Genomic DNA, 26060 nt, shown 5'->3' on the forward strand with positions numbered 1-26060 from the left:
GAAACTCCCATGAAGAAGAGTCTTAGGACCTTGTGGATGGGTTAACTGTAATTGCATCAGCTGCATCAAATTTGCCCTCTTAAATGAAATGGACTTCTTCCCTAAGTGTAGAAGTAATGTTTTCTGGAAGTTTTGGCGACAAGTACTCCTAGGAAATAAAGTGATGCAAGATCTTGGTGGAGGCAGATCTGTCTGTACTGAATGTGTAGTGCTTTTTTGGGTCTTACTGAAATCACAGCTTTATTTAGAAATGAGAATGACAGTTCCCCAAGAGTGTATAATGTGTTTCTAGTTCCTGAAAACTATACTGCACATATATAATTTTTTCCAAAAATACGCTTAATTCATTTTATGATCTACCCCATATGTGGTAGCCACAGCTGGAGCCTAGGTCCTCTGAACTCTGGTGAGGGTTTTCTCAAGGTGGTCCATGAATTCCTGATGAGGTTATTTGATGAACACAGTCTTTCCCAGAGGTTCCAGGATCAAGAAGCTGTAGGACTTGGAGATGGCATGAAAGGTGGCCTTGATGGAGTTGCCCAGGGTGGCAGTGCAGCCCTGTCTTATGTTGGCGGTCATTAATACTGGCCATACTTAGCAGCTTTCTGGACACAGGAGCAGAGATGATGCCAGTGCCTCTCGGTTGGGGGGGACTCAGCAGTGTGGAACCACAGCTTCCTGTCACTCTGCATGGAACAATGTGGGGCTTGCCAATCTTGTTCCCCAACTAGCCTTTCCATACAGAAAGAGTGGAAAGCTTGGCCAAGATGATAGCCCCTCGGGTTTTGATTGGCTATATCCTTGGACCACTTAATACCAGGGCCAACATAACTATTCTAGTCCCCAATAGCAACTAAAGCCTTGAACTGGGTCCTCATTGCAGCATCTACCCTGGCAAGATCTTCAGAATCTCATCTTTTGGGGATGCTCTCAGGAAAAAGCTGATGGTCTAGGATTCCTTAATGGGTGGGGAGAAGAGGTAAATTGTCTCCAGAAATTCTATTTTCAAGTCCTTGACCAGGTGGCCCAGCTTGGTGACAGGGATCCACTCCGTGTCTTTGGCTTTACCTCCAGAAGCCTCACAGCTTCTATTATAACCTCAGTCCCCAAGGCTACTGCCAAGTCCTCTGCAGAAGCTTTTGTGGCCTTCCAAGCCTGGACCAGAGGTATTCTGCATCATCCACTGTTTGCTGTTTTCCTGAAGAGGAGGATGATATAGATAATTCTTAAACAATTCTTTCTTGGCTATTCTCAGAAATAGCACAAATAAAACCATTCTTTAAAAGTAAAATTTCTTGGGCTGTACCCATTTTTATTGGTTACTTTTCTCGTGCTAAGATAAAATGCCATATGGGTCCAGAGGGTTGAGTTTATCATGGCAGGTGAGGCATAGCAGTGTGAAAGTAAGCATGAAAGTAGGAGCAGGAAGATGAGATGCAGGCATAGTGCAGAGAGAGAAAGTGGAGTGAGGTTTTAAACCCTCTTAAGCCCACCCCCAGTGATGCACTTTCTCCAATGAGCCTTTCTCCAATGATGCCAGCTTCCCAGGCATCACCACCAACTGGGGACCAAGTGTTTGCATACCAGGCTCTGGAGAATGTTCTCATTCAGGTCATTGCACTATCTGTCTGAGTTAGCCGTCTAGCACTGGGATAAAGCCCATGACCAAAAGCAGCAGGTGGGAGAGTGGGCTTGTTTCGTCTTATTCTTCCAGGGCACATCACAGAGTGAAGGCAGGGAAGGAGCTCACAGCAGGAACCTGGAGGCAGGAACTGAGGCAGTGGTTATGGAGGAGAGCTGCTTACTGACTTGCCCTGCTCCTGCACACCCCCTCTCCCCGGCTTGCTCAGCTTGCTTTCTTAGATCCAGGAGCCTGTGCCATGGCCGACACCACTGCCAGCAGGCTGGGCCTTTTCTCATCCATCAAGAAAATGCTCCACAGGCATTTTCTCAGTTGAGATTCTCTCCTATGACTTTAGCTTGTGTCAAGTTGATCAACAAACAAATAAAACAAAACAAAAACACAGCAAACTAACCAGGGCAATATTCAGCATGATGAGTGTTTTTCACATGACACTAATACTTAAAAATAACACAAAATTTGACAATGAAAAAATAATTTGTATAATTTTGGGATGTGTCTTGAGTGAACTATAATTTATAGGGGTAGATAATACATATTTGTATGGAATACTGAATTACACATAGCTTCCAACACATGGCAAAGTGCTCTGTATGTATCTAAGAAAAAATGTTGCCATTTCCCACTCCAAACTTGAAGTTGGTTTGAGCAAGGTGTTATTGGGGGCATTTAGAATTGATTTCTCTTTGTTTAAACACAAAGGCTCTACAAAAATCTGTGTTATTTTGATGAGTTTTTTGTAGCCGGTGTATCTATATTTCTCTATGTTGTCCCTCTTGCTGTGGATTTCCATGGCCTGTAAGTATCAATGACACCTCAAAATTTAATGTAAAATAGCATAAGAACCGCTATTTCTTTGGTAGTTTTTGGTATGAAAGGTGCATTGTGATTGTCTGAGTCCCATCTATGGAAAACAGCAGTGGCCCATCCTTCAAGAACTCCCTCCAAAGCCATGGTGCTCTTGCTGAACCCAAGTCCCCACTGTATCCTAGTCTTGTCTGGCTTTCTGCTCTAAGTCAGTAAGACCAGTAAGAGTCAGTGTGACCAAAAGTGTATTTGGTTTGTCTGAAGGGTGCAGATTACTGGGTGCTTTATGTGGTGTGTGTCACTGTTTCCTAAACAGACTGCAAGGAAAGAGACTGTTAACATGGACCTAGGAAGCAGGTTTGGCTTGGTGTCCTGTGAATGTCACCTGTGAATTGTGAATTCATGGTGTACTTGAATTCTGCTGAAGCCAGAATGGAGGAAGCTGTGCTGGATGCCTTTCTGGGATCAGGAGAGGAAAATAGGTTAAGAAATGGCCCAAAAGAAATATGAACAGCAAATGATGCTGAGACCAGGGGCAGCTGATCAGGTAGTGGAGCAGGAGAAGGCCTTGAATTTGGCTAATAAGAAGTCAAATTACAAAGAACAGGAGCACAGAAGTGAGTGAATGCATGTTTCTCCTACGTGGTAGAGTGAGCACCATCTCTAAGCATACAGGGAAATATGATAATTTCATGTGCAGAGTGATCCCGCATCTTTGTGTGGCTACAAAAATGCCCCCTTTATTTCTTCCTGTGATGATTTTTGAAAAAATTCATAACCATAGGCAGAGGAAAACTTGCCCTGGGAAGTGGCACTTGCCTGAAAGCTGTCTGTGCCTAGGAGCGGACGCCATGGGCCAGTGCTTAGGCTGTTCTATTAATAGCACTGAGCTACCCAGCAGGTGACACTGGGCCAGAGAACTCAGCCTGTTCTTTCCCCATGGATTCAAAAGCCAAGTTCATGGAGTAGGCATGAGACAGGAAGAGGCAGCAATCCGATGAGCTGGCCTTACAGGTCAGAATGTAGCATGAAGATCTGTGAGTGTTCTCATTTTGCTGAGGCAGGAGGCTTCCTGGCTTCCTCTTCCCATCTTCATGCTGTGTGTGAGAGAGAGAAAGAAAATGAGAATATTCTTTTATGCTCTGAAAACATACCTTGCTTGGTCTCTGTTTTCCCGATCAGGGAGCAGAAAGAAAAATCCGAGATGAAGAGAGAAAGCAGAATAGGAAGAAAGGGAAGGGCCAGGCCTCCCAAACCCAGTGCAACAACTGTAAGTCAACCCCTCCCCAATGCTGATTGTAGCCAGCAGGGTCCTTTGAAGAGACAGAAGAAGCTGGCTACAGGGGAAGGTACGAAGGCTCCAGGTGTGGCCTGCTTTGCCCCTACAGTGCAGACAGGGGCAGCGTTGACATGGAAAGCAAACAGAAGTCCTCCGCGGTACACACAGGACAGCTGGAAGTGGAGGAGCCTTCTACCCTCATTGTACTTCCCAGAATCCCATGCTCTTTTTGTTTATTTGGGCCTGGGGAAGGGCATTTGAAGCATAATCTAGGCTGCTGGAAAAGCTTTGGGGGAGGATCATGGACTTGGCTGACAGTGTTCATGTGTGCATAGCCCTGTTCTGTGGTTGTTGTGGTTTCATGCAGCCTCTGACGGGAAGCTGGCCGCCATACCTTTACAGAAGAAAAGTGACATCACGTACTTCAAAACCATGCCTGACCTGCACTCGCAGCCCGTGCTCTTCATACCAGATGTTCACTTTGCCAACCTGCAGAGGACTGGACAGGTACTACTTTTGCTCACAGCCTCCTACTGCCCTCCTCAGGGTGTGCTGGTGTGTACGCAGAACAGGCCACAAAAATAAACTCAAGCAGCAGGGGAATGGCAACACAAAAAGTAGGTTTTTACAGAAAACATTGTCTTGGGAGGAAATACTGGCATGCTAAGGCAAAGAAAGGTGTGAGCTGTTATTAGAGCATTGTTGACAACAGGACAGGAGAAAGCTCCTCATCTGCCTGTTCAAGTTGTGGTGTCTGTGAAGCAGACTCGGTCAGTGCACATATCGCCACCTAGTGGTGAGAGGTAAAACTGTTTCATACATTTCATACATACATTTGCCCAGAGGAGAGAAATTAAGATCTTGTCAACAATTTTTTCCTTAGCAAATTAGTAGTTCTCATTGAGTGGATAAATCATTAGTCATCTGAGGGAAAAAGAGTGTTAGATCTTCCTTCAAAAACACAATAGCCAAGTCCTATGGTTATATCTACAAATGAAATGAAGGATTGGAAATCAAATAAATATTCAATAATCATTATGACAGCTTAGTTTTGTGGAAGATTATGCAGACACTGAAATTTAATGATGAAAACTATGCATCCACAGGAGAATTAATTATGATTTTGTTCAATAAAAACTAAAAGGGTACTGGTGTGCTGGGTCTAGCACTCCAGTGCTGACGGAGCTGAACTGGAGCTTGCTCAGGGTTTTTCCTGTGCTAACTGAAGACTGGTCCTCTATAAGGGAAGGTTTACAGAATTCTCGGGTGATGCTGATGTTATTTCCTTTACTCTTTAAGGTTACTTCTCCCAAGGGAGAAATGAAAACTGGAGAAGAAAGAAAAGATGTTTCTTAGCATCAGCCCGAGTTTGTTTTGGCCATACTAATTGGGACTTTAATTTTGCCTCGTTTTGTTTTCTTTTGAATCCAGAATCCTTAGCTGAAAGGATTGTTTTGAGAAATAGGAGCATTATGACAAACTCAAGTCCCCTCACATTCTAAGTGCTGGGACTTGACATCAGCCTGATTTCTCAATCTTGCAGCTTCTCCTTTTTCTGGAGAATGTTTTATATAGTGACAAGGCAGCTGTACAACCAGAGGATCATGGTGTGTGTGGGGGGTTTCATGTGTGCATATGCATGAGTGTGTGTGTTTATTTGTTTCTCGGTTCATGATATAATATGATAATAAATATATTCATACTTTTAGCATGGAGTACATTTCTACTAAAATTCATTTTGACATTTCTATCTTGTCTTATTACATAGGAACCAATATATAAGAGGAAAGAATATGAATATTGTATCTTTTCCAGAAAAGACAGCCAGCAAGGCTGTGTGTGTGAGAGAGAGATGGTTGCCTGCATGTGGCACCACTGTCTGGCACTGTCTGCAGGATACTTCAGTTTCTCTAATTCTGATTGTGCTTGCCACTGCTCGTTCCTAATGACACTTGTCCTTGGAGATCTTCCTTTTGCCACATGACCTTTAGAGCATGAAGAGAGTTAATGAATGAAAAACTGAAATAAAAAGAGGAAGATGTGGCTCCCCTTAAAGTGTGGAGATTTTTATTGTATATGTAAAGGACAAAGCAGGCAGAGGGAGGAGTCCAGGCTGAACATGGCCAGCTGACTAAACGGGCAAGGAGAGAGAAGTAAGAGAGAAGCCAAGAGCTGCCACCAGGTTCAAGAGGCAAAGAAAGCCAAAATGGCTGAGTTACATGCTGTTGGAACAGGAAGTCCAGCCAAGAGAGGAGTGTAGGGGAGGGGTTGGGGTGAGGTATGTTGAGAGGAGCCACAGGTCCTGAGGGATGCTGGCCCGATTTGATATGTGAAATAGGCATCCCAGTTAAATATTTGTCCACCAGTTTCTTTGCTGACAGTTTACCCTTACATTTCTGTGGTGATGGGAAACCAGGGTAAGCCCCCTTTGACGAACAAACACCCGGGAGCCAGCACAGCCTTTCTAAAGAATGTGTTTAGATCTTACCAACAGATTTTCTTATTGTCAGGAGCAACATTTGGCAGAGAGCCAGAGTAACCTGATCAGATCAGACCAGCTTAAGCTAGAAATAGTCACATTTCTGAATTTACTTTATAAAATCTAACACACACAACATTGCTAATCAAATGTATCTTTTTTTCCTCTTCACAGATAGTTTGTACAGTCAGACAACTCATTCAGATTTCTGTTTTATCCTGTCTGACATGAGCCTCTTGTTTTCCCCACAGGTGTATTACAACACAGATGACAAACGAGAAGGGTAAGAGCAGTCCTTCATTCTAAGCACATAATGTTTGTTTGTGGGGTGGCAATGCACCTTCCCAGCCTGGGCCGCCCTGGGCAGGAGATGGGACCTTCCCGTGTGCTGTGACCTAGAACGGAGAGAGGGGCAACAGGTGGTCACCTTTTCCTGCAAGCCCATCTTCTGTGCCTTCCCTTTCTCCCTGTGATCTGCCTTTGACTAAATGGTAATTTTGCAAATGTGGCCCATCCCTTCTAGTGCACTGTTTGTTGAAATCTTTCTGATAGCTCTTGCTTCCCATCGTTTCGTCTCAGCACAAGATCTGGTTGAGAGTGTAAAAGCCTTTCCTGCTTTCAAAACTGCCCGAGACACAAACAACTCCTGAAGCCTTACTCAAGGTGTTGAATGGGGCCTGAGTAGATTGAGAACCTGTTCACTGCCCTGTGGGTTTGGGGTAGGAAGTTGTCTTCTGTATCTTCCAGATGTGTCTCTCTGGCCCCATCTTTGCAGAGAATATATGCCCACCTATAAATGTTTAGGGGCAGCTAACTCGTCAGTGTAGTTTCTTTCCTTAACTCATTTTATATACTCAGAAGCTTGCAGGTATGAAAGGGCTGTTTTAAGGTCACGAGATGACTCTTCTAGGACACAGTAATGTTGGTAGCACATTCTCACGGGGTAGGTGTTGAGCTGCCTTCTATTTGAATATTGCCAGTGACGAATGCTCTCTGCATATGAGGAAGCTCATTATATTATTTCTAAGAGCTGGGTGGTTTCAGCTTTTAGAGTTTAAAGGAGGAAAACTGTACTTTGGCTTATTCTTTTGGAACAACATAGGGCAGAGGCAGGGGCAGATGCCAGAGCTGTTCCTCTGTGGCCTCTGCCAGTTAGAGAATGTCATTTAGGCTTCCAGTCTCTTGAATGACACTGCCTATGTTTAGTATGATCTTCTCTGGTTAATTAATTCTTTTTGGAAACATCCTGACAAACATACCCAAGAGTGTGTTTTACAAATCTTCATAGGGTCTCTCATTTCATATTGGTTAACAGTTGAGATTATCATAGCACGTTCTCTCTGATAACAGTGTTCAACTTCTGTCCATTCACTCCTGCTCTGTTCTCTGGATAAGCCTTTTCCACCCTCAACATTCAAACTTCTATTCTTCCCTGAAACTGTTCTTAGTTAAAATATAATTTTATCTTTTAATATCTTAATTTCTCTCATGGGAGACTACTAAATTTATACAACAACAGCAAAAAAGGAGCATTTTGCCTCTGTGTAGGTTTGTGTACCAGTTGCATGCCTATTGCCCATGAAGGCCAGAAAATGGCATTGAATCCCTGGAACTGGAGTTACAGATGATTATGAACTGTGCTGTGGATGCTGGGAATTAAACCCAGGTCCTCTGGAAGAGCAGCCAGTGCTTTTAACCTCATAGTTCTCCAGCCTGACCACTAAGTTAGTTTTTTTTTCTTTTTATTTGCTTTTGTTTTCTGAATACATGTGTTTAGAACCTCCTGAATTGCAGATTATGTTGGGAACTCTCTTATAATCCAAAGGCTATATTTTTCTCTTAAAGCAGGCTAAAACCACATTCATTCCTTAATACGTATTTTATGCTTATTGTTTGCATTAGTTGTGTATACCTAACATCCCAAGATAAATTTCCTACAAACCATAGTCAAACTTTCCCATTCCTATGTAAAACACTTCATAATTGGTGAAGGAAGTATAGCTGATATTGCTGGCTTTATTCCTGAAGCAGAAGTTTTCAAGTGACAGACCAAGGGCCAGATCTTCTTTTGGTGGGGGTGGGGGTGGGCAGGGTCTCAGTCTGTAGCCCTAGCTGCCTGGAACACACCATGTAGGCCAGGCTGGCCTTGAGCTCACAGAGATCTTCCTCCTGAGTGCTGGGATTAAAGGTGTGTACACCACACAGCCTCAATCACCCATTTTGAATGGTCTACAGACTAAGATGGTTTCAATAGTTTAAAAACCTCCAGTGAAGACTGGCATTACATGATCAGTGATATGAAGTACACCCGAGCCTCTGCAAGGAATGTTTTTCTGGAACACAGCTGTATTAGTTCCTTCATGTGTTCTCTATGGTTTCTTTGGTGATACAGCAGCAGAATTGAGTGTTACAGTAAGAATCTGAAAAACCTTTGCTGCTGGGCCCTTTTTAGACAAAGTTTGCCACCTTCCGTCTCAGAGGAAGACACTCTCAAAGGAATTAAATTAAATAACCCCCAGGCTGCTTAGGACTGGAACTTGTCCAGGACCAAATCTCTAAAATCAGTTGTAAATCCTTTAAGTATTGATTAGAAAGACAAGCATAGTGGCTCATGCCTCTAGTCCCAGAAATCAGGGATCTGAGGCAGGAGGATCAAACATTTTGGCTAGCCCAGTCTGTCTAGAAAATAAAAACTCCCATTTCAAAAACAGAAATGGGTAGTTTGTTCTTTTTATCTTGGGACAGAAATAATCAAATTTCAGTTGGTTGGAACAAACAAGTGATTAGACCTATGAATTCTAATCTTTAAATCACATATTTTATAAAGAGACAGCATGGCGTCATGAAAAGAATGTTGGCTTGAGCTCAGGAAGCCAAGTCCATCCTCTGGACTGTTGTTTATCCACATGAAGCCTCATCCAGCCTTCCTGTCCCTAACCTCCATGTCCTCAGGTCTATACTGAGGGTGCTGTAGAAGGCTCTCTCTCTTACATCCCCAGCATTTGGCATTTTGCTTAGTGGTATTCCTGAGATAAAGTTCACAGGGAGTGTTATAAAGGGGAACTTTAGGAGAGTGTGAAGTGATTGTGCAGACCCATCAGCCTGTCTTTTGCAAGCTAAGTGGCCAGTGACCTACCTGTAACTCCACTGGTCTCTCCATAAGAATTGCCTGTGTTGTTGCGTAGTCATCCATTCCAAGGACAGCCATGTCCTATACTTCCATACATCTCTGATTGAGCAATGTGGGCAGGTTAGTGCCTCTGTGTTAATGCATGCTGGGTCCTTGGCTATTGCTATATGTTAAAGTAATAGCACTCCCTGGATACCTTGGCTAGGTTCTGAATGCTTTTATGTGTATTCTTTTCATAATAGGAAATCTGGGAGATTTCCTATTATCTCCCAGATTTCCTATTATCTGCCATTAACAGTGAGGAAAAAGGCCTTGAGAAATTTGGAAACTTCTTCAAAGTTGTCTAGCTGGTACATGATAGAAGCACAGGTTGAGCCAGTGCCTACCCATAATTCCCAGCACTCACCAATGTGCCTCCATTGCCCCGTTTCCTCAATTCTAGACCCATGCATGGCTGAGGGGAAGGCACAGGGGTGGGGGCTGGGCATATCCTATTGTGTAAGCTTTCTGGTCTTTACCAAGGCCTAACCTTGTTTCATCTCATGAGCTCTCCTGGCAGGGCAGACAGATCTCAGAGCTCTGAGGATACCGTGTGTGCTCATCTAGCCCTGAGGAGGTACTAACATCAGTGGCATTGTCACAGCAGCCATCAGGACGATGGATCAGGCCAAGCTTGTGATTTTGAGTTAGCTTCACTGTTTGCGGTAGTTAAAGAGGCTGGAGAATAACCCGCAGAGTGTGTCTGTGCCTTGTGCTCTCCAGAAGTTTCACCATAAGTCCTGGTAGCTTTGTAGCCCTCTCCATCCTTGCTCTTGTATCAGACCTAACATTTCTCAGGATTTTTTGGATGAATCTTAATATTGTTTGTTGCTTCCAAGGGTCTTGTTTTCCTTGTGATTAACCCCACAAGCCTATGGCTGAGTATGCTGCTGGCCCTGGGTTTTTCTAACTGATGGCCTCGTGATGGAGATGATGTCAGGGAAAGCTCTGCTCTGTTGCTCTCTGATCCTTTGAAAATGATTATATAGTGTCACTGAGCTGGGCACAAGAAGGCCTTCAGCCTGCATTCTTCTCATTAGAATGCGGGCAAGTCATAGCTGCCTTGTTTGGTTTTGCTTTGAAAAATAAATGAAACTACTGGATTCATAACATATAAAACTTACTGACTCCTACTGGGTTTATAGATTTGAAAGTGTTTGGCCTCCCAAGAGAAATGTGGTTTATCTGAGATACTATTTTAATGACAAAGCCTGCTGTGGCTTGGATTAAGTTGTTCTCAAAAGTCAACTGAACTGGAAAAAATATAAATGAATCTTACTTTGTGAAGCAGCTTGACTCACACAGCATGAGAAGGTATCTGATAACATTTCAGGCAATTTACCAGTTATTAACCTAATAGTGCCTGGCTGCTATGTGTATGGATTTTTTTTTAATCTTCTAGTTCTAAGTTCATGGTCACTAGTTCATGGTCACTACTATTACAGTTCTAAGTTCTTGGTCAGTTCCAAGAGGAGACAGTATCATGCCTGCTTTTATGACAAAGCAGCAAGGGCAAGGCAGAGGCAGCAGTGTTCTAAAAGTTCTTTACTGCCTTCAGGTGAGACCTGAGTCGTAATTTTTTCCTTAGCTGTTTCTACTGTTTGACATAGAGGAAATAAAATAAGATGGCTCTTGATAGGCTATCCTCAAAAGCATCTCAGATTTCTTGGGTAGCTCTTTCATGAGATGGTTCCCTTGAAGGTGGCACATGCGAATAGCCTTTTTTCCTATTAGCTGAATCACAGTGTGGAAGGCTGATAACACATTTGAGCCTTCTGTCATTGTGGACACAAGGGCTAAGATTGTTCTTATTCAGCTGCCTCAGAGTGCTCGGGACGTAAGTGAGCAAGGCGGAGATGTGTGTTAAGAAACTCAGTTGGCTGATGCTCCCTTTGGAGGTAAATTAAGTACCGTTGGTTTTAGTGATATAAGCTTCCAACATGGATAGGAATGTTTTCAGACTGTCCCAGGTAGTGTGCATGTGCTTTTATAAGCTGGGTCCCTACCAACCCGACTTGGGAAGTGTTGAATGGCTCTCTGGTGGCAGGAAGCTCACTCAGGCAGGAGTCACAGTTTTGTGTTACCCGCAGGACTGGGGTTAATTACTGTGTCCATCTCCTATGTGAGACCAGGAGGTAGTGAGCTGTTTGCTCTGGGTGGAAAATCTAGTCTTCTCTGTTCTTGCCCTCAGCCTGTGATCATCAGCATCTTCATTGTCTTCATCTAGCACTTTGGTGGTGCTTCCCCTCAGTCCCCAACACTCATGGAATTCTCCCGGGAGCCTCCTGTAAATTTAGCATTTTTATTATTTTTTAAACCATGTGTGCATTGCATGTGGGTATGTACACGTATGTGCAGGTGTTAGTGGAGGTCAGATGCATTGGATCCCTCGGAGCTGGAGGACAGAAAGCTTAGCCCCCTGCCATGGTGCTAGGAACCTAACTCTGGTCCTCTACAAGAGCAGTGTACAGCCTTTATTGCTGAACCACCTCCCCAGCCTCCTTTTAAATTGTATTAAAGTAATTAATTTTTATTTGCACATAATATTTGTACTTATTTATCTGGTGTGGTACGATCACTTGACAGTGTAAATAGTGTATACTGATCAATTTGGTGTAATTAATACTTCTAGTTCCTCAAATATTATCATTTCTAAGTCAACAGCCTCCTTTTAGGAGACTGAGGAGCAGGGAAGTTGAGCAACATGCCAAATTTGTACAGTAATAAACTACAAAGCAGGGATTTTAAATCCATCGAGGTGGTCTGACTGCTGAAGTCCTGTCCTAACCATTCTGCTAAGTGATTGCTAGACACTGCCTCATGGGCTAGTCTTCAGAGAAATGATCATTTTCTACAAGTCTGCATCTACGCCTGAGACTAAAGAATTGTAAATCTCCACTTTTCTGATTTCTCTTCTAATTCCCTTAGTCTGTCTGGAAAGCATAAGAACTTTGAAAGCAAATGCAGAACTGACTCCAGAGAGAATGTTCTGGTTTCAGTGGAGTGGGTTGAACCTTCACTGTGGCAACCAGGAAAGGGAGAACTGTAGGAAGCCAGGACAGTCTTCAAGAGAGGTCTGTTGAAGTGGCCTGTGTTGTCTCCTGTCGGGAGCTCACCGTGGATGTGAGAGGCTGCTGCAACTTGGGTGCCATCAGCTTTTCCGTGGTCCTGACCTTCTGAACAGAAAAGGAGAGGCAGGCTCAGCAACCTCCCTTTTGTGGCTCCATCTTTCTCCCTCAGTGGGGATGGTGGTGTAGAGCCTGCAGGGGAGGACAGGTTAGTACCCTGTGGTGTGACACGCTCTGATGTATTTAACCATTTCTGCCTGTCTTCTCCAGCAGCAGCGTCCTTGTTAAACGGATGTTCAGGCCCATGGAAGAGGAGTTTGGTCCGACACCGTCTAAGCAGATTAAAGAAGAAAACGTAAAGCGAGGTATCTCTCCTTCCTGTGTGCCACTGGTGTGAAGGTTAGGGAGTGTCTTGTCAAGAACTCACTCCCTGAGACTGAACCATTCCCAATCCTGGTGGGCTTTCCCTCATATGGGAGGTTACAGGCTTTTCCATTACAGGCCTTGGAGGAACGGTTATGTGGCTCCCAACTCCTCCAGCAGGGAAATACATAGTTCAGAGGACATTGGCTCTGTGAGTGCGTCTCATGAACCAGTGATTCAGAGATATTCAATAGATAAAACAATTAACAACAAAAGGTTGGGCACGGCCATATGAGATGGTGGCTCCCAGTTCACTATCACTTGTTTTCACCTCCATTCCTTGGTGTCTTTTCCTCCCTGACTTTACTTAGGAATAGGGCAGAGTCATAGGGAAACCAGGAGTCACACTGGTGTGTGAAATTATATTTACAGCCTGGTAGCTGGTCCAATAACTATTTTTCAAAGCTTGTGAAACTGCCACCAAAATTGCCACTACAAATTGTATTGGCCTATAAGTAAAAGTTAAGGTATGGCTTCTGAAACTTTGAATTCAGACACAGAGGGCGCTGTAACCTACCAGCGGTAAGAACCACCTCCACGCTACCTCCAAGAGCTTCTCTTTGGAGAAGGATGGAGACATCACTGGGCCCTTGCTCTTAGCAGGTGCTTGGCTCAGGTATTGAGGGTTAGTGGCAGCTCCTACTTGTCAGAAGTCGCTCAAGAAGAATAGTGACAGTTAACAGCAAAGCCATCGTTACAGGTTGTTTTTCCTTTGCAGCCACTTGTCAGGGTAACTGGGTCAGAGTCATTTTGGGGCTCCACAAGAGGCTACCTGCCTTTGGCTGTGTGATGTCTGGGATGTTCAGTGCTGGTTCCTGTTGTGGTTGGCAGGATTGTTGCCATTGGTACACCCCAGAATAAATCTAATGAAAACTGGGCAAGCCCTCTAACGGTCTGGAGCCCAGTATGGCCTCTAGGCTAGCTGTCAGCAAGCCTGACAGGGGAAGGCTGAGACTGCCCCACCTGCTCAACAAAACAGAACAAAATGAAGCACCTGAGCTCTTACCAGCCACCCCTGAGCAACAGGAAAAGCAATGGTTCAAGCTGAGGCTATTTATTAGTAGTGCTAATTTTAATAGAATGTAATCTCTCTAGGGTCATCCTGATGGAAGTTGCTCTTTCCCTCTCTTTCTGTTGTTGAGAGCTTCAAGAAGTTACAGAATTTCCATCAAGTAATAGCTACCAGTATGTCTTCCTCTTGAGTTTACTCTTCCTTATCTGGATGTAGCCAGGGTCCGCATTCTAAGTATTTTTCTCACACTGTTCACATTGCCTCCTTTTCTGATAGCCTTTGGGTTCTAGGCAGCTGAACTGACATGGAAGTGATGCAGGATTGCTTCAAGGGACTAAAGTTGTAAACTTGTAGGAAATGCAGGCAGTCTGCATATTTACTCTGCACTTCTGTTTTGATGTTTGATAAAGAAGGCACCAGTGCCCAAGTCTGCCTCTCTCCTTCCTCTGCCTCTCCTCCCGTTACCACAGTCACCGCAATCTAGCTGAACATTCACAGGCCACAGAAGGGAGTTTGGGCAGAACCCCTGTCAATGTGGCCTTTATATGCACAGCTTTAAGAAAGCCTTTGGGGCCTTAGTGGTACATAAAGGAATTAATGCTCAACTAAAAGGAAGCTTGATGGTGTTCAATCAGAGGATTGACCTTTTGCAGGAGCAAATTGATACCCTATGGCAAATCGCTCAACCTGGCTGTCAATGAAAGTATGCTGGACTTTGTGTCACTAGCATACAACATGAGAATTTTTCCTGTGCTGCAAATCTGTCTAAACAATTGTCGAGCTATATTTTAGGTAATTGGACTGGAGAATTCGATACTACGATGGAGCAGCTGAGAGTGGCCATTGTCACAGTAAATTCTACCGGAGTGGACGCAGGACTAGCCACAGGATTATCAACATGGATTGATGCAGCCATGAATCATCTGAAGGAATGGGCGGGCATGGGAGTGTTAGCAGGCCTTCTGGTGTTGGTCTCCTTGGTTTGCCTGTGGTATATATGCAAGATTAGAGTCTCACAACAGTGTGATGCAGCCATGATCATTCAGGCCTTTACAGCCATTGAAGCAGGACATTCTCCCCAAGCATGGTTGGATACCATAAAAAGTTAAAATGATACGCTCAGGATGCGAGGCTAAGCACTGCACTCAGGGTCAGCCGCTTTGGACCCAGAGAAGAGCATGTCTGATTGCATGCGGGTTGATGCCCCAGGTCCCGCCTCTGAGAAAAAGGTATCTGACGGGTCTGATGCTCTTTGGGTGGATGACACCTAAATGAACATCTGTACAAAGTCCCAATTTATTTCTAATATCAGAGATCAGACCTCTACTCTTGCCTGATGCGTCTAAAACAAAAAGGGGGAACTGTAGAGAGCTGTGGAATGCTATGCCTTAAAGATGGAGCTGGTTTCCGCCTTCCACCTTCCCGATGGTGAGTGCTCTCTGTCACGAACAACTCCACATTTGGCTAAGGCCGAGGATCTGGCTTGCTTCCATGTATGTGGACCTATCTGCATTGCCCCCGTGGCACGCCTGGGTTGGCTACCCAGAGGCTATTTAAGCTGTGGGCTGGCTTTCCCCGGGGTCCGAGGATTGTTCAATGTTCCTGAATAAACTGCATTGAAAAAAAAAAAAAAAAAAAAAAAAAAAGAAAGCCTTTGGGACGGAGGGGGCGGGGAGACATGGAGTTTGGATTTGGCTGATTTCATTTCCCAGTCCTGCCTTTGTTTTTCTGCCGATGGTGATGGTAGCTAGGTGGATTTAAGACGATAGTTGAGATGTAGGCTCACCAGTGTTTTGCTGTTATTGTTTTTGCCTGGGGCAGTTTTCCCTAGTGTGGACAGATGAGGGGTTTCAGCTTTTTCTTCCCTTGGGTGGGAAGTTATGCTGCTGCCAGAGGATAAAAAGAGTAGCCCTCTGGAATGCCGGACTGCACCTGAATGACAGTGGCCAGTTTTTTGTTTGTTTGTTTGTTTGTTTGTTTGTTTGTTTTGTTTGTTTTTGTTTTCTGGAAGCTGCCCTTTCAGCATGATTGCTGGAGTGGTGGGCACAGGAGGAGGACTCAGTGTTCAGGGGAAGCAGAAGCAAGGGTGACCATGTTTGTGGGACCCCACAGGTGCATCTTAGCCTCCCGAGGTCTATTTACATTGCTGAGATCGGCAGTGCCTGCCCATCTTAGCCTGCACACTCTCCAGTTCAGAGCTCTTACAGAGAAGTGAGAGGAAAAGCTATGCCCTCCCTGGAGGGCACAGGGGCCACACCTACTTCCTGGTTGCTTCTGTAGGTTGAAGACTGAGCCTCTCTGTGTGCTGGGCCTAGATGAAGCCTACCACATGGACCTTATTTCCCAGAACTGGCAGCAGGCACCTATGTGCTGGATGCTAGTGTCCTACTTCACAGATTATCCAGACAGGGAAAGATTAAGTCATTAGGGTCACAGCAGGGGCTGAGCTGGACTTGAACCCAAATCTGTGATTCTCTGCATCCTAAGTTCTTCCTGGACTGTCCTAGGTGCTACCCTGGTACCCTTCCAAGCCTGTGCAGGAGAATGTCTGCCTGACCTTCTCTTCTCCTGGTGTCATTCCTTTCTAGATTTGGTGCTTCTATGCTCTTCACAACTCAGAGATACTTGAGTATCTTAGCCTTCTCCCTCACCTCACCATGGTAGGAGCTGTCTGGAAAGCATCCTCTTTTTGGCTCTTTCTTTATGACTCTCACAATGGTGTCTAGGTCATCTGGTACCTGCCTATCTCCTAATGGACCATAAACTCCCTAAAGGCAGAGAATGGGTCTATTAGCTCTCTGCCTCAACCTCAGCACTTGGTATATACAGCCTATGGCACCCAGGAGCCTTCAGTGGTATTCACTGAATGAGCACAGGGAACAGTAGTCATGAGGAGACTGTGTGCCTTTCTTGAGAAACTAAAGTGTGGATCTAGGTGTCAGAGCTGGTACATCCCAGTAGTCATTGGCCTTTTGGCAGAGCAGGTGGTGTCAGCTTGAGACTCCCATGTGACAGGAGTCATGCTGGCTGTCCCCTTCTCTTGCAGTGCTTTTGTACGTGTGGAAGGAGAGTGATGACGTGTTCGACGCCCTGATGCTGAGATCACCCACAGTGAAGGGCCTGATGGAAGCGGTAAGCCACAGCCCCCTCAGCCTCCAGAGTCCCTGCCCTGCCACCTGGGCAGAACTTAGGTGGCTCCAGAATCAGAAAGAAAGTGAAGAGTCGAGTTCTTTGTAAATATCCATGTCTGTGTCAGCCTATCAGCGTGTTAAGACAGACTTTTGGAATAACAGCCAAATTCCTATTGGTTCCAGACTAATCATCCCAGTCAGATGCTTTGGAGGAAGGATAACATGGGGCTTTTGTTTATCTGTTTTAATAAAACCAAATTAGGTGCATATAGTGTACAAATAAACACAAACCAAAAAATGTATGGTGCCTTGTTGGCTTGGGTAGCGTATTCCAAAGTGGAGAGAGGACATGTTGGTTATGGGGAAAGATCTGCTGCAGAACTGCAGTGGTTTGAGATGATTCTCCCCTTCTCTCCGCTGCCCTAGGCCAGGGTTAGCAGCACGACCTAGGGAAAGCTGTGTTTTATTCACACGCTGTTCACCTAGCTTTGACTGTGCCTCAGTATGAGCAGTTTCAGAGACAGCTGTGCAGTAGGGGATAGGCTGTGGCAGTGATGGGGACCAGCGCTGCCTCTCACCTCTCCTGGGGGCTGCTGGTCTGAGAAATGCATCGGATGGGATATTTGGGCTTATGGCTGAACACTGCAGTACGTGAGGAAGTTCCTATGTGTAGACCACACAACACAGTGGCCTGAGATCACTTTCATTTGTACTTTTCCCTGGTGTGTGTCCATGCTAGAACATGCTACAAACCAGCGCTTCCTTCTCTTTACTGGCAGAGTAATCATTCACTGTATGAACACAACATACTTCATTTTTTTTCATTCATTCAGCTGACAGGTCCATGTGCTTTTCCTTCTTGGGGTGCTCCTGAGAATGCCCTGCTGTGAATGCTCATGGGCTACTTTCTGTTTGGACATCTGTTTCCAATTCTTTAGGAGTATATACAGAGTAAAACTGGCAGGAAGACACAAAATGCCCTCTATTACACAATTCAATTTATCAGTAATGTCCAGAATCAATGACTTCTGGGAGAGAGAAAGCAGGCAAGTTTGCCATGGGTTTGGGAGCAGAAGGAAGATCTACACTAGTGCATTTCCTGTGGAAGTGATGAGAATGTTTTGGAACTTGAGAGAACAGCTGTGTGATATTGTGAATGTATTGTGAGTGTCTATCTACAGTTCTGAGTAGTAATCAGAAAAAAATTAGAAGAATGTGGCCACGGTGGGTTTCATACTGCTCCCACTCTGGCATTTCATGACCCTGGTCATTCTGAGCAGAGCAGCACTGTCACTCTCCAGAAAGCACAGGAGGAGGCTTGGCAGCTTTTTATTTGTCGTGACTTGTGGGGACTATTGATTTCTATTCTACTCAGAGCAGAAACAAATCCAGAAGCAAATGCAAGAAAGACTATGGAACTTCTAATGAACTATGATTTTTGTTGTTTGTTTTGTTTTGAGACAGGGTCTTACTGTGTAGCCCCAGCTGACCTGCAATTCACTGACTGTATAAGCAAGGCTGGCCTATATAATTCAGAGATCCACCTGCTTCTGCCTCGGTAGTGCCAGGACTAAAGGCTGTGTCACCACCATCATGGGCTCTGAATTTTAAAATGATTAGAAAGAACAGATACTACAAAAGGCCTAGAAGGGATGAACCAAGATTTTTTTAATGACCTTGAAATTGCTGAAGGATGGATAAATGGTCTACAAAATAATGTAAAATAGTCAGATTTCTCTGAACATCATTGTCCACTTCCACACCTTAGTCTGGTTTTTAAGAGCAGATAAAATAATTGTTTATAGGAGTATCTAGAGGTTATTTCAATGCACATTCTTAGTCCTTCCTGCTGAAGAGGCAATGTTGCTGAAGATTCAGGCTGACCTGGATTCTTGCCTCACCTTTCTGAGCACAGGGATTATGGGACTGTAAGCATATACCACGAGGCCTTGTAGGAATCCATATTTAACCAACTCCTAGAACAGCCTGAGGGATGGATACCACAGATCTAGAACAGGTTTGAACTGCTGTGCTATGCTGGGATCCTGCTTTGGTCCTTGGTGTCTTTTTTTCCTTCTGTAACCTCTGTCTACTTTCATAAGTACCCTGAAGATGTGTTCACACTGGACCACTGTGGAACAAAAGGTCACTTCACCTACTCAACAGCAACTTTTCTAACTTTTCAGCCTCCCTTCAACTCCTGTGTTGTTTTGGTAGATGGTAAATGGGGGTGAGGCAGGGGAATGGGTAGAGAGAGCTGCAAGCCTTGGAAACTTCAGGTTCCCTCCATGGCTTTAGTCATAGTCTTCAGGCAATTCTGGCTTCATCTTCCTTTCAACTTGGAACAAAAAAGTTTCCTTAACGTTTAACACAAACTACCTGCTTGCTTCTGGAGTGTTACAAGTGGGAAAGGTGGTCAAGAAGAGCCTTTTCAGGGTCCACAAGTGGGCTGGTAGTGATCTACAAACCAAGTTCATTGACCTTAGGGGTGTCAAGACCACAGGCTCTGTCGAAGGGGACCATCAGCGTGTGATGGAGATGGTGTCTTTTGAAGAACACTAGAGCTTACTAATGTAGTTCTCTTTTTAAAAATGATTTATTTGTTTTATGTGCATTGGTGTTTTGCCTGTATATATGTCTGTGTAAGTGTGTCAAGTCACTTAGAGCTGGATTACAGTCAGTTATAAACTGCCATGTGGGTGTTGGGAATTGAACTCAGGTCCTCTGGAAGAACAGGCAGTGCTCTTAACCACTGAGCCATTTCTCCAGCTAATGTAATTCTATCCTGAGTTGATTTGTGTCTCTGTGTGAGGTAGGAAAACTGACTGGAATGTGGATCCGCCGAGAACCAGGATATTTTATTATACTCACATTTACCAGTACATGTTTGTATGTTATAATAAATATGTACATGGGTATATAATATGCATGTGTAATGTATTCCTATATATTGTAATATGTATGCATAAAATGAATACATAAATTTATACATCATCTCTCCATATCTAGAATTTGTTTCACAACTTTCCATAATATTAAACTTCATGAGTACTCAAGTCCATGTATTTTATATAAAATAGCATATTCCTACGCAACTTCGGCAATCCTCCATCTGCTTTAAACCATCCCTAGTTACATTACCTGATGAATGTAAAAGCTATGTAGATAGCATTGTTTAAGAAGTAATGGCAAAAAATGTCTATACATATTCAGCACAAGCACAACTTTTATAAAATACTTTTGATCTTTAGTCACTTAACCCTGTGGGTGCTGCCTGCAGTTATCGAGGGCAGACTGTATAGATGTCCGTATTGTTAGTGGCATAAATATGGGTGATATGTGCTTGTGTGAAATGAATCCACATATGTAAACGTGTCAAGAGTACAGTAGAGTGGTCAGTATTCCCTGTCTTCAGCCATGACTCTGTTACTTGGATATATGTTCCCTTTTACTTATTTTATTGCAGTTTTGTCATTAGCATACAAGACATTAGATTAAAACATTTTTGAACGAAGTGAATTTTAGTACACTCTCCTCCCTCAGTCTTCCCACCTCTTGTCCCCAACCTCTGGCAACCTCCTTCAGTCTCTTTTCTTCTTTCATGTCATACGTGCTCTCGTTTTTTCTGGTTTTGTTTTTAAAGTAGTCTTTTACTTTTTAAAAAAAGAAAATAATTATTGACAGTGATGAAATGTGACTCTGTCACCTAAAAAAAAATACAACTGTGTTTCCACCCTTCCTTCAGGTGTGAACTGGTATTTGAATCAGAAGGTACCATATCAGACAGATTCATGAACAGTTCCGAGGTGGTGACTTTCTGTAGCCCACATGGATGTCCTACAGCCTGTGAGCCAGGCCACATGATGGGTGCAGTAGCTCGGTTAGCTAGAAGGTGGTATGCTCACTTTAAAAAAACTGGTGTTTGTGTGTATGTGTGTGCACATGTGTTTTCATCAGTGAGCATGGGCTGTGTCATGTGTGGAGGTCAGAGGACAACACTGAGGTCACTTCAGCTTCCCCCTGATTGAGACAGGCTCAGTCTCTGCTGTAGCACCTGCTGCAAGTCCATGGGAGCTCGGCCATTGCAGGTGTGCACTGCAGCATCTGGCTAAACGTGCAGTTTGGACATCCAGACTCAGGTCCCCATGCTGTGTGGCAGGCACTTTAACCACACACTGAGGTGTGTGGGCTTGCTGTTTCTTGAGACTGTTTCAGAGCTTGCCTGGCTCTTACCACAAGCATACACAGCAGCAAGCAAAAGATCATACCTCCTAACTGTGCTACTTCCTGTGGGCCAAGCATTCATACACACTAGTCTAGGTAGGCCATTCCTGAAACCACCACATAGTAACCTTATGAAGAGTGAACTTTGACCACAGAACCTCGGAGCTTGTTCTGGAGGTCAGTGAAGCCACTCAGACCTCAGGGCTCTTGCACATGCTGTCCCCTCTGCCAGGATGCTCTTCTTTCATATCACGATGTTGGGGCTGCTCACCCCCAGCTCGTGGGGCCTGTCAGACCACTCACATAAATAACACCTCTTCTCTGTGTGCCTCCACCTGCTTTATTTTATTTCAACCTGGTGTCTTGATCAGTTTTTATTGTCAACTTGACATGACCTAGAGTCACCTAGGACAAGGGACCCTCAGTTGAAGAATTGCCTGAGACAGACTGGCTTTTGGCCATTTCTGTGAAAAATTGTCTTGACTGATGAATGATATGGGAAGACCCAGCCTGCTGAGTCAGCACTGTCTCTAGACGGCTGAGCAAGAGCCAGTCAGAAAACCAGTAAGCAGCTTTCCTTTCTGCCTTTCTGCTTTACTTCCTGCTTGAGTTTTTTAGCTTCTCAGTAACAGACTGGTATTTGAGATATAAGAGGAAATAAACTTTGTCCTCAAGTTGCTGATGGTCAGAATGTTTTGCTACTGCAAGAGGAAAGAAGCCAGACCACCTGGCATACCTAATATTGGTTGGGTGTTCCTTCCTTCTTTTCTCCAGTAGAATATGCAGTCCCGAGGGGTTTGTCTCTTGCTGTCAGTTGCATATCCTCAGGCCTTGGGCACAATGTTTGTTGCAAATGTTTGCTATTCGCAGAGTATGTCCCACTATGCTGAGTGCTACAGGATCCTTTTAATTATTGTCATACTCCTATGAACATGGCATGGAAATAGCATCATCACCATTTTACAGATAGGGAAAATGAGGCTGGAAGACATAGGTGCCTCTTTTACCAAGCTCTACCCCAAATGGTGGCACCACCCTAAGCTCTCCATCAACTCAAGTCTAGGTAGGCAGATGTCCATATGTTTACATAAAAGAAGAATAAACAATGCCAGTCACACAAAGAGTAAAGGGAAAGCAAGAATCGATAATAAGCATCTGGGAAAGAGGCGGGATAGACAGTTGATTGATCAGCCCTTTGCCAAGTACATGCTTTGGAGAGTGGAGAGCCTAATTACTGAAAAGAGAAGCCAGGAATCGATTCCTTTTTCTTTTAGAAAAAAGGGCGACTGAACAGACATGAGACTACTGCTGTTGAGTAAGCAAACTTTTTCACTTGAAAATTAAAAAGAAATTGCAAGTGACACTAACCAAAGCCAAATCTTAGAAGGCAACTGAGTGAGAATAATTAGGTGAAAATACTGGGGACTCCATCCTCCCCCTCCCCCTACCCCCAGCACACGTACACATGCAGCAAGCACTATGCACAGAAAGGAATGCTATCCAGGGCTTCCTACTTTTTTGTGCCATGGGTGCCTTTTGCAATTTCAAATCCATTGACTCTTTGAGAGTGCTTTTAAGTATCTAAACTAAAACAGAATTACAAAGAAAAGCAATGGCATTATGAAAGGCAGTCACCAAGATGGTAGAAAGTGTCTGTGATGTAGGATAGTGCATCAGATATGATGTAGGGATAAGATGAGTAGCACCCAGTGCGGTGGGTGAGTGCAGCCCATACTGTGAAATGCATACAGAAATTTTTAAAGATTCATTATTTTGTGTGTATGTCTGTGCACATCTGTCCCTACTGATGAGGAAGTAGTGAACATCCTTGTGGAAATAGAACCCGAGTCCTTTGCAAGAAGAACAAGTGCTCTTGGCCGCTGAGCCAGCTTTCCACCCTGCAGGCTGAATGCTAATGCACCACAAAATATCCGTGATCCCCACCACCAAAAAACAAGCTAGTTGCTGTGTGGGAAAGGCATAGAAAGGTTCTGGTTTGAGGCTAATTTAAGTATGGGTGTATGTATGTTGTCCTATCCGAGTTCTGTGCATCGTCTTGCTGTGGCTCTGGCCAGCTATGCTGAGGAAGTAATCAGGAAATAATGTGGAAGCAGGCTGCTCTCAAGGAGTTTCTGAGAACTAGTTCTGTTCACTGAATGGTTCTAGATCCCCAGGGAATGAGTAAGGAAGTGAGGTCACTCTTGAGAGCCTTGCCATTTCAGCAAGAACTGAATTCAGTTCAGAGCTCAAAAGACAGAGCTAGCTCACCATACCGGGTTCCTCTCTCTCTCCCTCCTCCCTCTCCCTTCTTCCATCTCTTTCTGGGTCTCATGTGTCCCAGGCTGCCTTCAAAACTTGCTATGCAGGGGAGGTTGACCTTGAACATATGCTCCACCTGCAGTGCTGAGATTGTACAGATACCCTTCACACCCAGTTTATGTGGTCTTGGGGCTCAAACCTAGCCTTGCGTATACTAGGAAAGCACTCTTATCAACCTGTCTAAAATGGAAGTGGCTCCCTTTTATTTGCATATGCAAATAGGACACCAAGGGGCTTGCTAAAGAGTGTAGGGGCCTCAATGGGAGGAAGAGAGAAGAGAGTAGAGGCAATGTAAAGTATTCCTGAGAGGCTTAACATTTTTTATTAACTTCTCAACTTTTTATTTCTCATTTTATTGAATTATGGTTCAATTGTCTTTGTTACACATTATATGACAGAGTATCTTTGGGAAATTCAGTATGTATGTGTATATGCATTTACTATTATATAAACTAGACCAACTGTGTCATTGTAATTTATCTGCTAAATTTCTCCAATTCTGAATTAAGTCTTCCATCATGCGTGTGTGTTTTTGAGACTTCCTGTGTCCATTCATTTCCCTTAGCTTTTGCCTCTCCAGCTGCTACTCATCTGCTTCTCATTTTATCTGCCTATTTGTTTGTTTACATTTTCTGCAAACAGGCCCTTCTAACACAAGGCCTGTTTTCTTTGCTGCCTCCAGGCTCTTGTGAGAAATGTTGCCTTTTCTATTTATTTGCACGTTCATGTGGAAGTCAGTAAACAACTTGCAAGAGTCAAGGTTCTTGCCTTCCACCTTGTGTTTCTGGAGTTGAGCTCACCTGGCCAGCCTTGGTGGTGAGGGCCTTTACCCACTGAGCCATCCCACTGGCCAACAAGTGTGTTGTTTTGTTTTGTTAACTTTTGTTCATTGGGCCTTATTGTGGCTGTGGGGAAACCTCATCAGGACCACCAGTGATGTGCCCCACGCAGGCAAGAGGATACTTGTCTAGTCTGTCTTTATCACCCTGCCTCTCTGTCTTGCTTCTGAGTGTACATATGGTGAAGAGGTCTTTCTGCCCTGTGGTAGGGATGGAAAGGCAGGAACCTAGGGTTCTCTGGAACAAACTTTTCTCAGGATCTCAGCTCTCCCCTAGGGTTCTGCAGCCCTTTTCTAGCCTGTGCTGCACTTCCTAAGTCTGGGTCCCAACCTTACCTGTGAGCCATTAGCGAGGGGATGGCACATATTTGGAGTAGATCTTTCTCGAATACATCTTGCCACTTTGTACTTACAAAAATGACACAATCATAAAAATAAGCACTGTGGAATTATACAAAGTAAAAGGGAGCTTGAATCTGACCATTTATCAATGTAGCTATCATTAATAGATTGCTATGTCATTTAAATATTTTATATACATTTAAATATATGTAAACATTAAAAATTCAGATAAGATTATACTATATTGACAAATTTTCACTTATTTTCCCCTCTAATATGCTAGCAATTTTTAAAGTGTAAGTGAAGAAAATGTCAAGATATTTAATGCATATTTGTTATGACTTTCCTCTGTTATGAACAGGTATGTTCCAAACATGTTTGAGCATGAGAGTATTTCTGTATGTCCGATTACTAGACATGATGTCAATGGCTCATATTCACTTTTAAAAACTATGCTTCTGTCAAACTTCTTTTCCAGGAGGCTGAGGGTCACTATTCCTTATATAGAATCTGAACACTGCTGTTTCCTCATGCTCTGACCAACATTAGATTATGACTTCAGTTTTGTTTCGTTTTAGATTTTTTAGATTAATTTTTAATGTGTCATTTGTCTGCCGTGTGTGCAGGTACATATGGAGGCCAAAAGAGGGCATCAGATCCATCAGAGCTGTAAACCAAAAGCAGAAAATGTTTAAACCTGCTGGATCTCTCATTCCCTTCCTTCCCCCTGCCCCCCGCTTGGTTTTCCAAGACAGGATTTCTGTCCTGGACTCACTTTGTAGACCAGGCTGGCCTCCAACTCACAGATCCACCTGCCTCTGCCTTCCAGAGTGCTGGGATTATAGGGGTGTGCCATGGCACCTGGCTCATTTGCATTTTTGATAGTTAAATTAAAAGTACTATCCTATCATTATTTTCATTTGAAATTTTTAAGTAAAAGTTCAGTGCAGTTTTCATATGCTTATTGCCTGATTATATTCTTCTTGTATATAATTTTTCTGTTTTTTTTTCTTTCTTCTCTGCCCTGTTCCCCATCGAGTTCTTTTTAACGAAGCAGTTTGCTCTGTATATATTGTTTGTATTTTAAAATGCTTCCCAGCATATTATTTTTCTTTGTGGTATGTTTGAGCTACTGATATTTCAGAATTCCACAGTTATTACTATTCAGGCTTGTTTTGCAGGTGTCATGTCTCCCGGAAAAACTGTACTTAGGATGATGGCTATCTGAAGAATGAACTCATGTTTATCTTTTCCTGTGCTTTCATGGTCTCAGTGGTCTCATCTTTCATATATAAATCTTTTATCCACCTGAACTTTTTCTCTCACT

General features: G+C 43.8%; 1 protein-coding gene across 1 annotated transcript in view; it reads left to right on the top strand.

Moving 5' to 3' along the window:
* Positions 1–26060, top strand: part of LOC132649582 (grainyhead-like protein 2 homolog) — a 65760-nt gene that overhangs the window by 37192 nt on the left and 2508 nt on the right. The window contains exons 4-8 of the mRNA XM_060373659.1: positions 3632–3719; positions 4096–4235; positions 6459–6490; positions 12715–12809; positions 16926–17011. Of these exons, the coding sequence (XP_060229642.1) occupies positions 3632–3719; positions 4096–4235; positions 6459–6490; positions 12715–12809; positions 16926–17011 (441 nt within the window). The remainder of the gene's footprint in view (positions 1–3631; positions 3720–4095; positions 4236–6458; positions 6491–12714; positions 12810–16925; positions 17012–26060) is intronic.

The sequence above is a fragment of the Meriones unguiculatus genome, chromosome 20 (assembly GCF_030254825.1).
Source record: "Meriones unguiculatus strain TT.TT164.6M chromosome 20, Bangor_MerUng_6.1, whole genome shotgun sequence".
Classification (NCBI taxonomy): Eukaryota; Metazoa; Chordata; class Mammalia; order Rodentia; family Muridae; genus Meriones; species Meriones unguiculatus.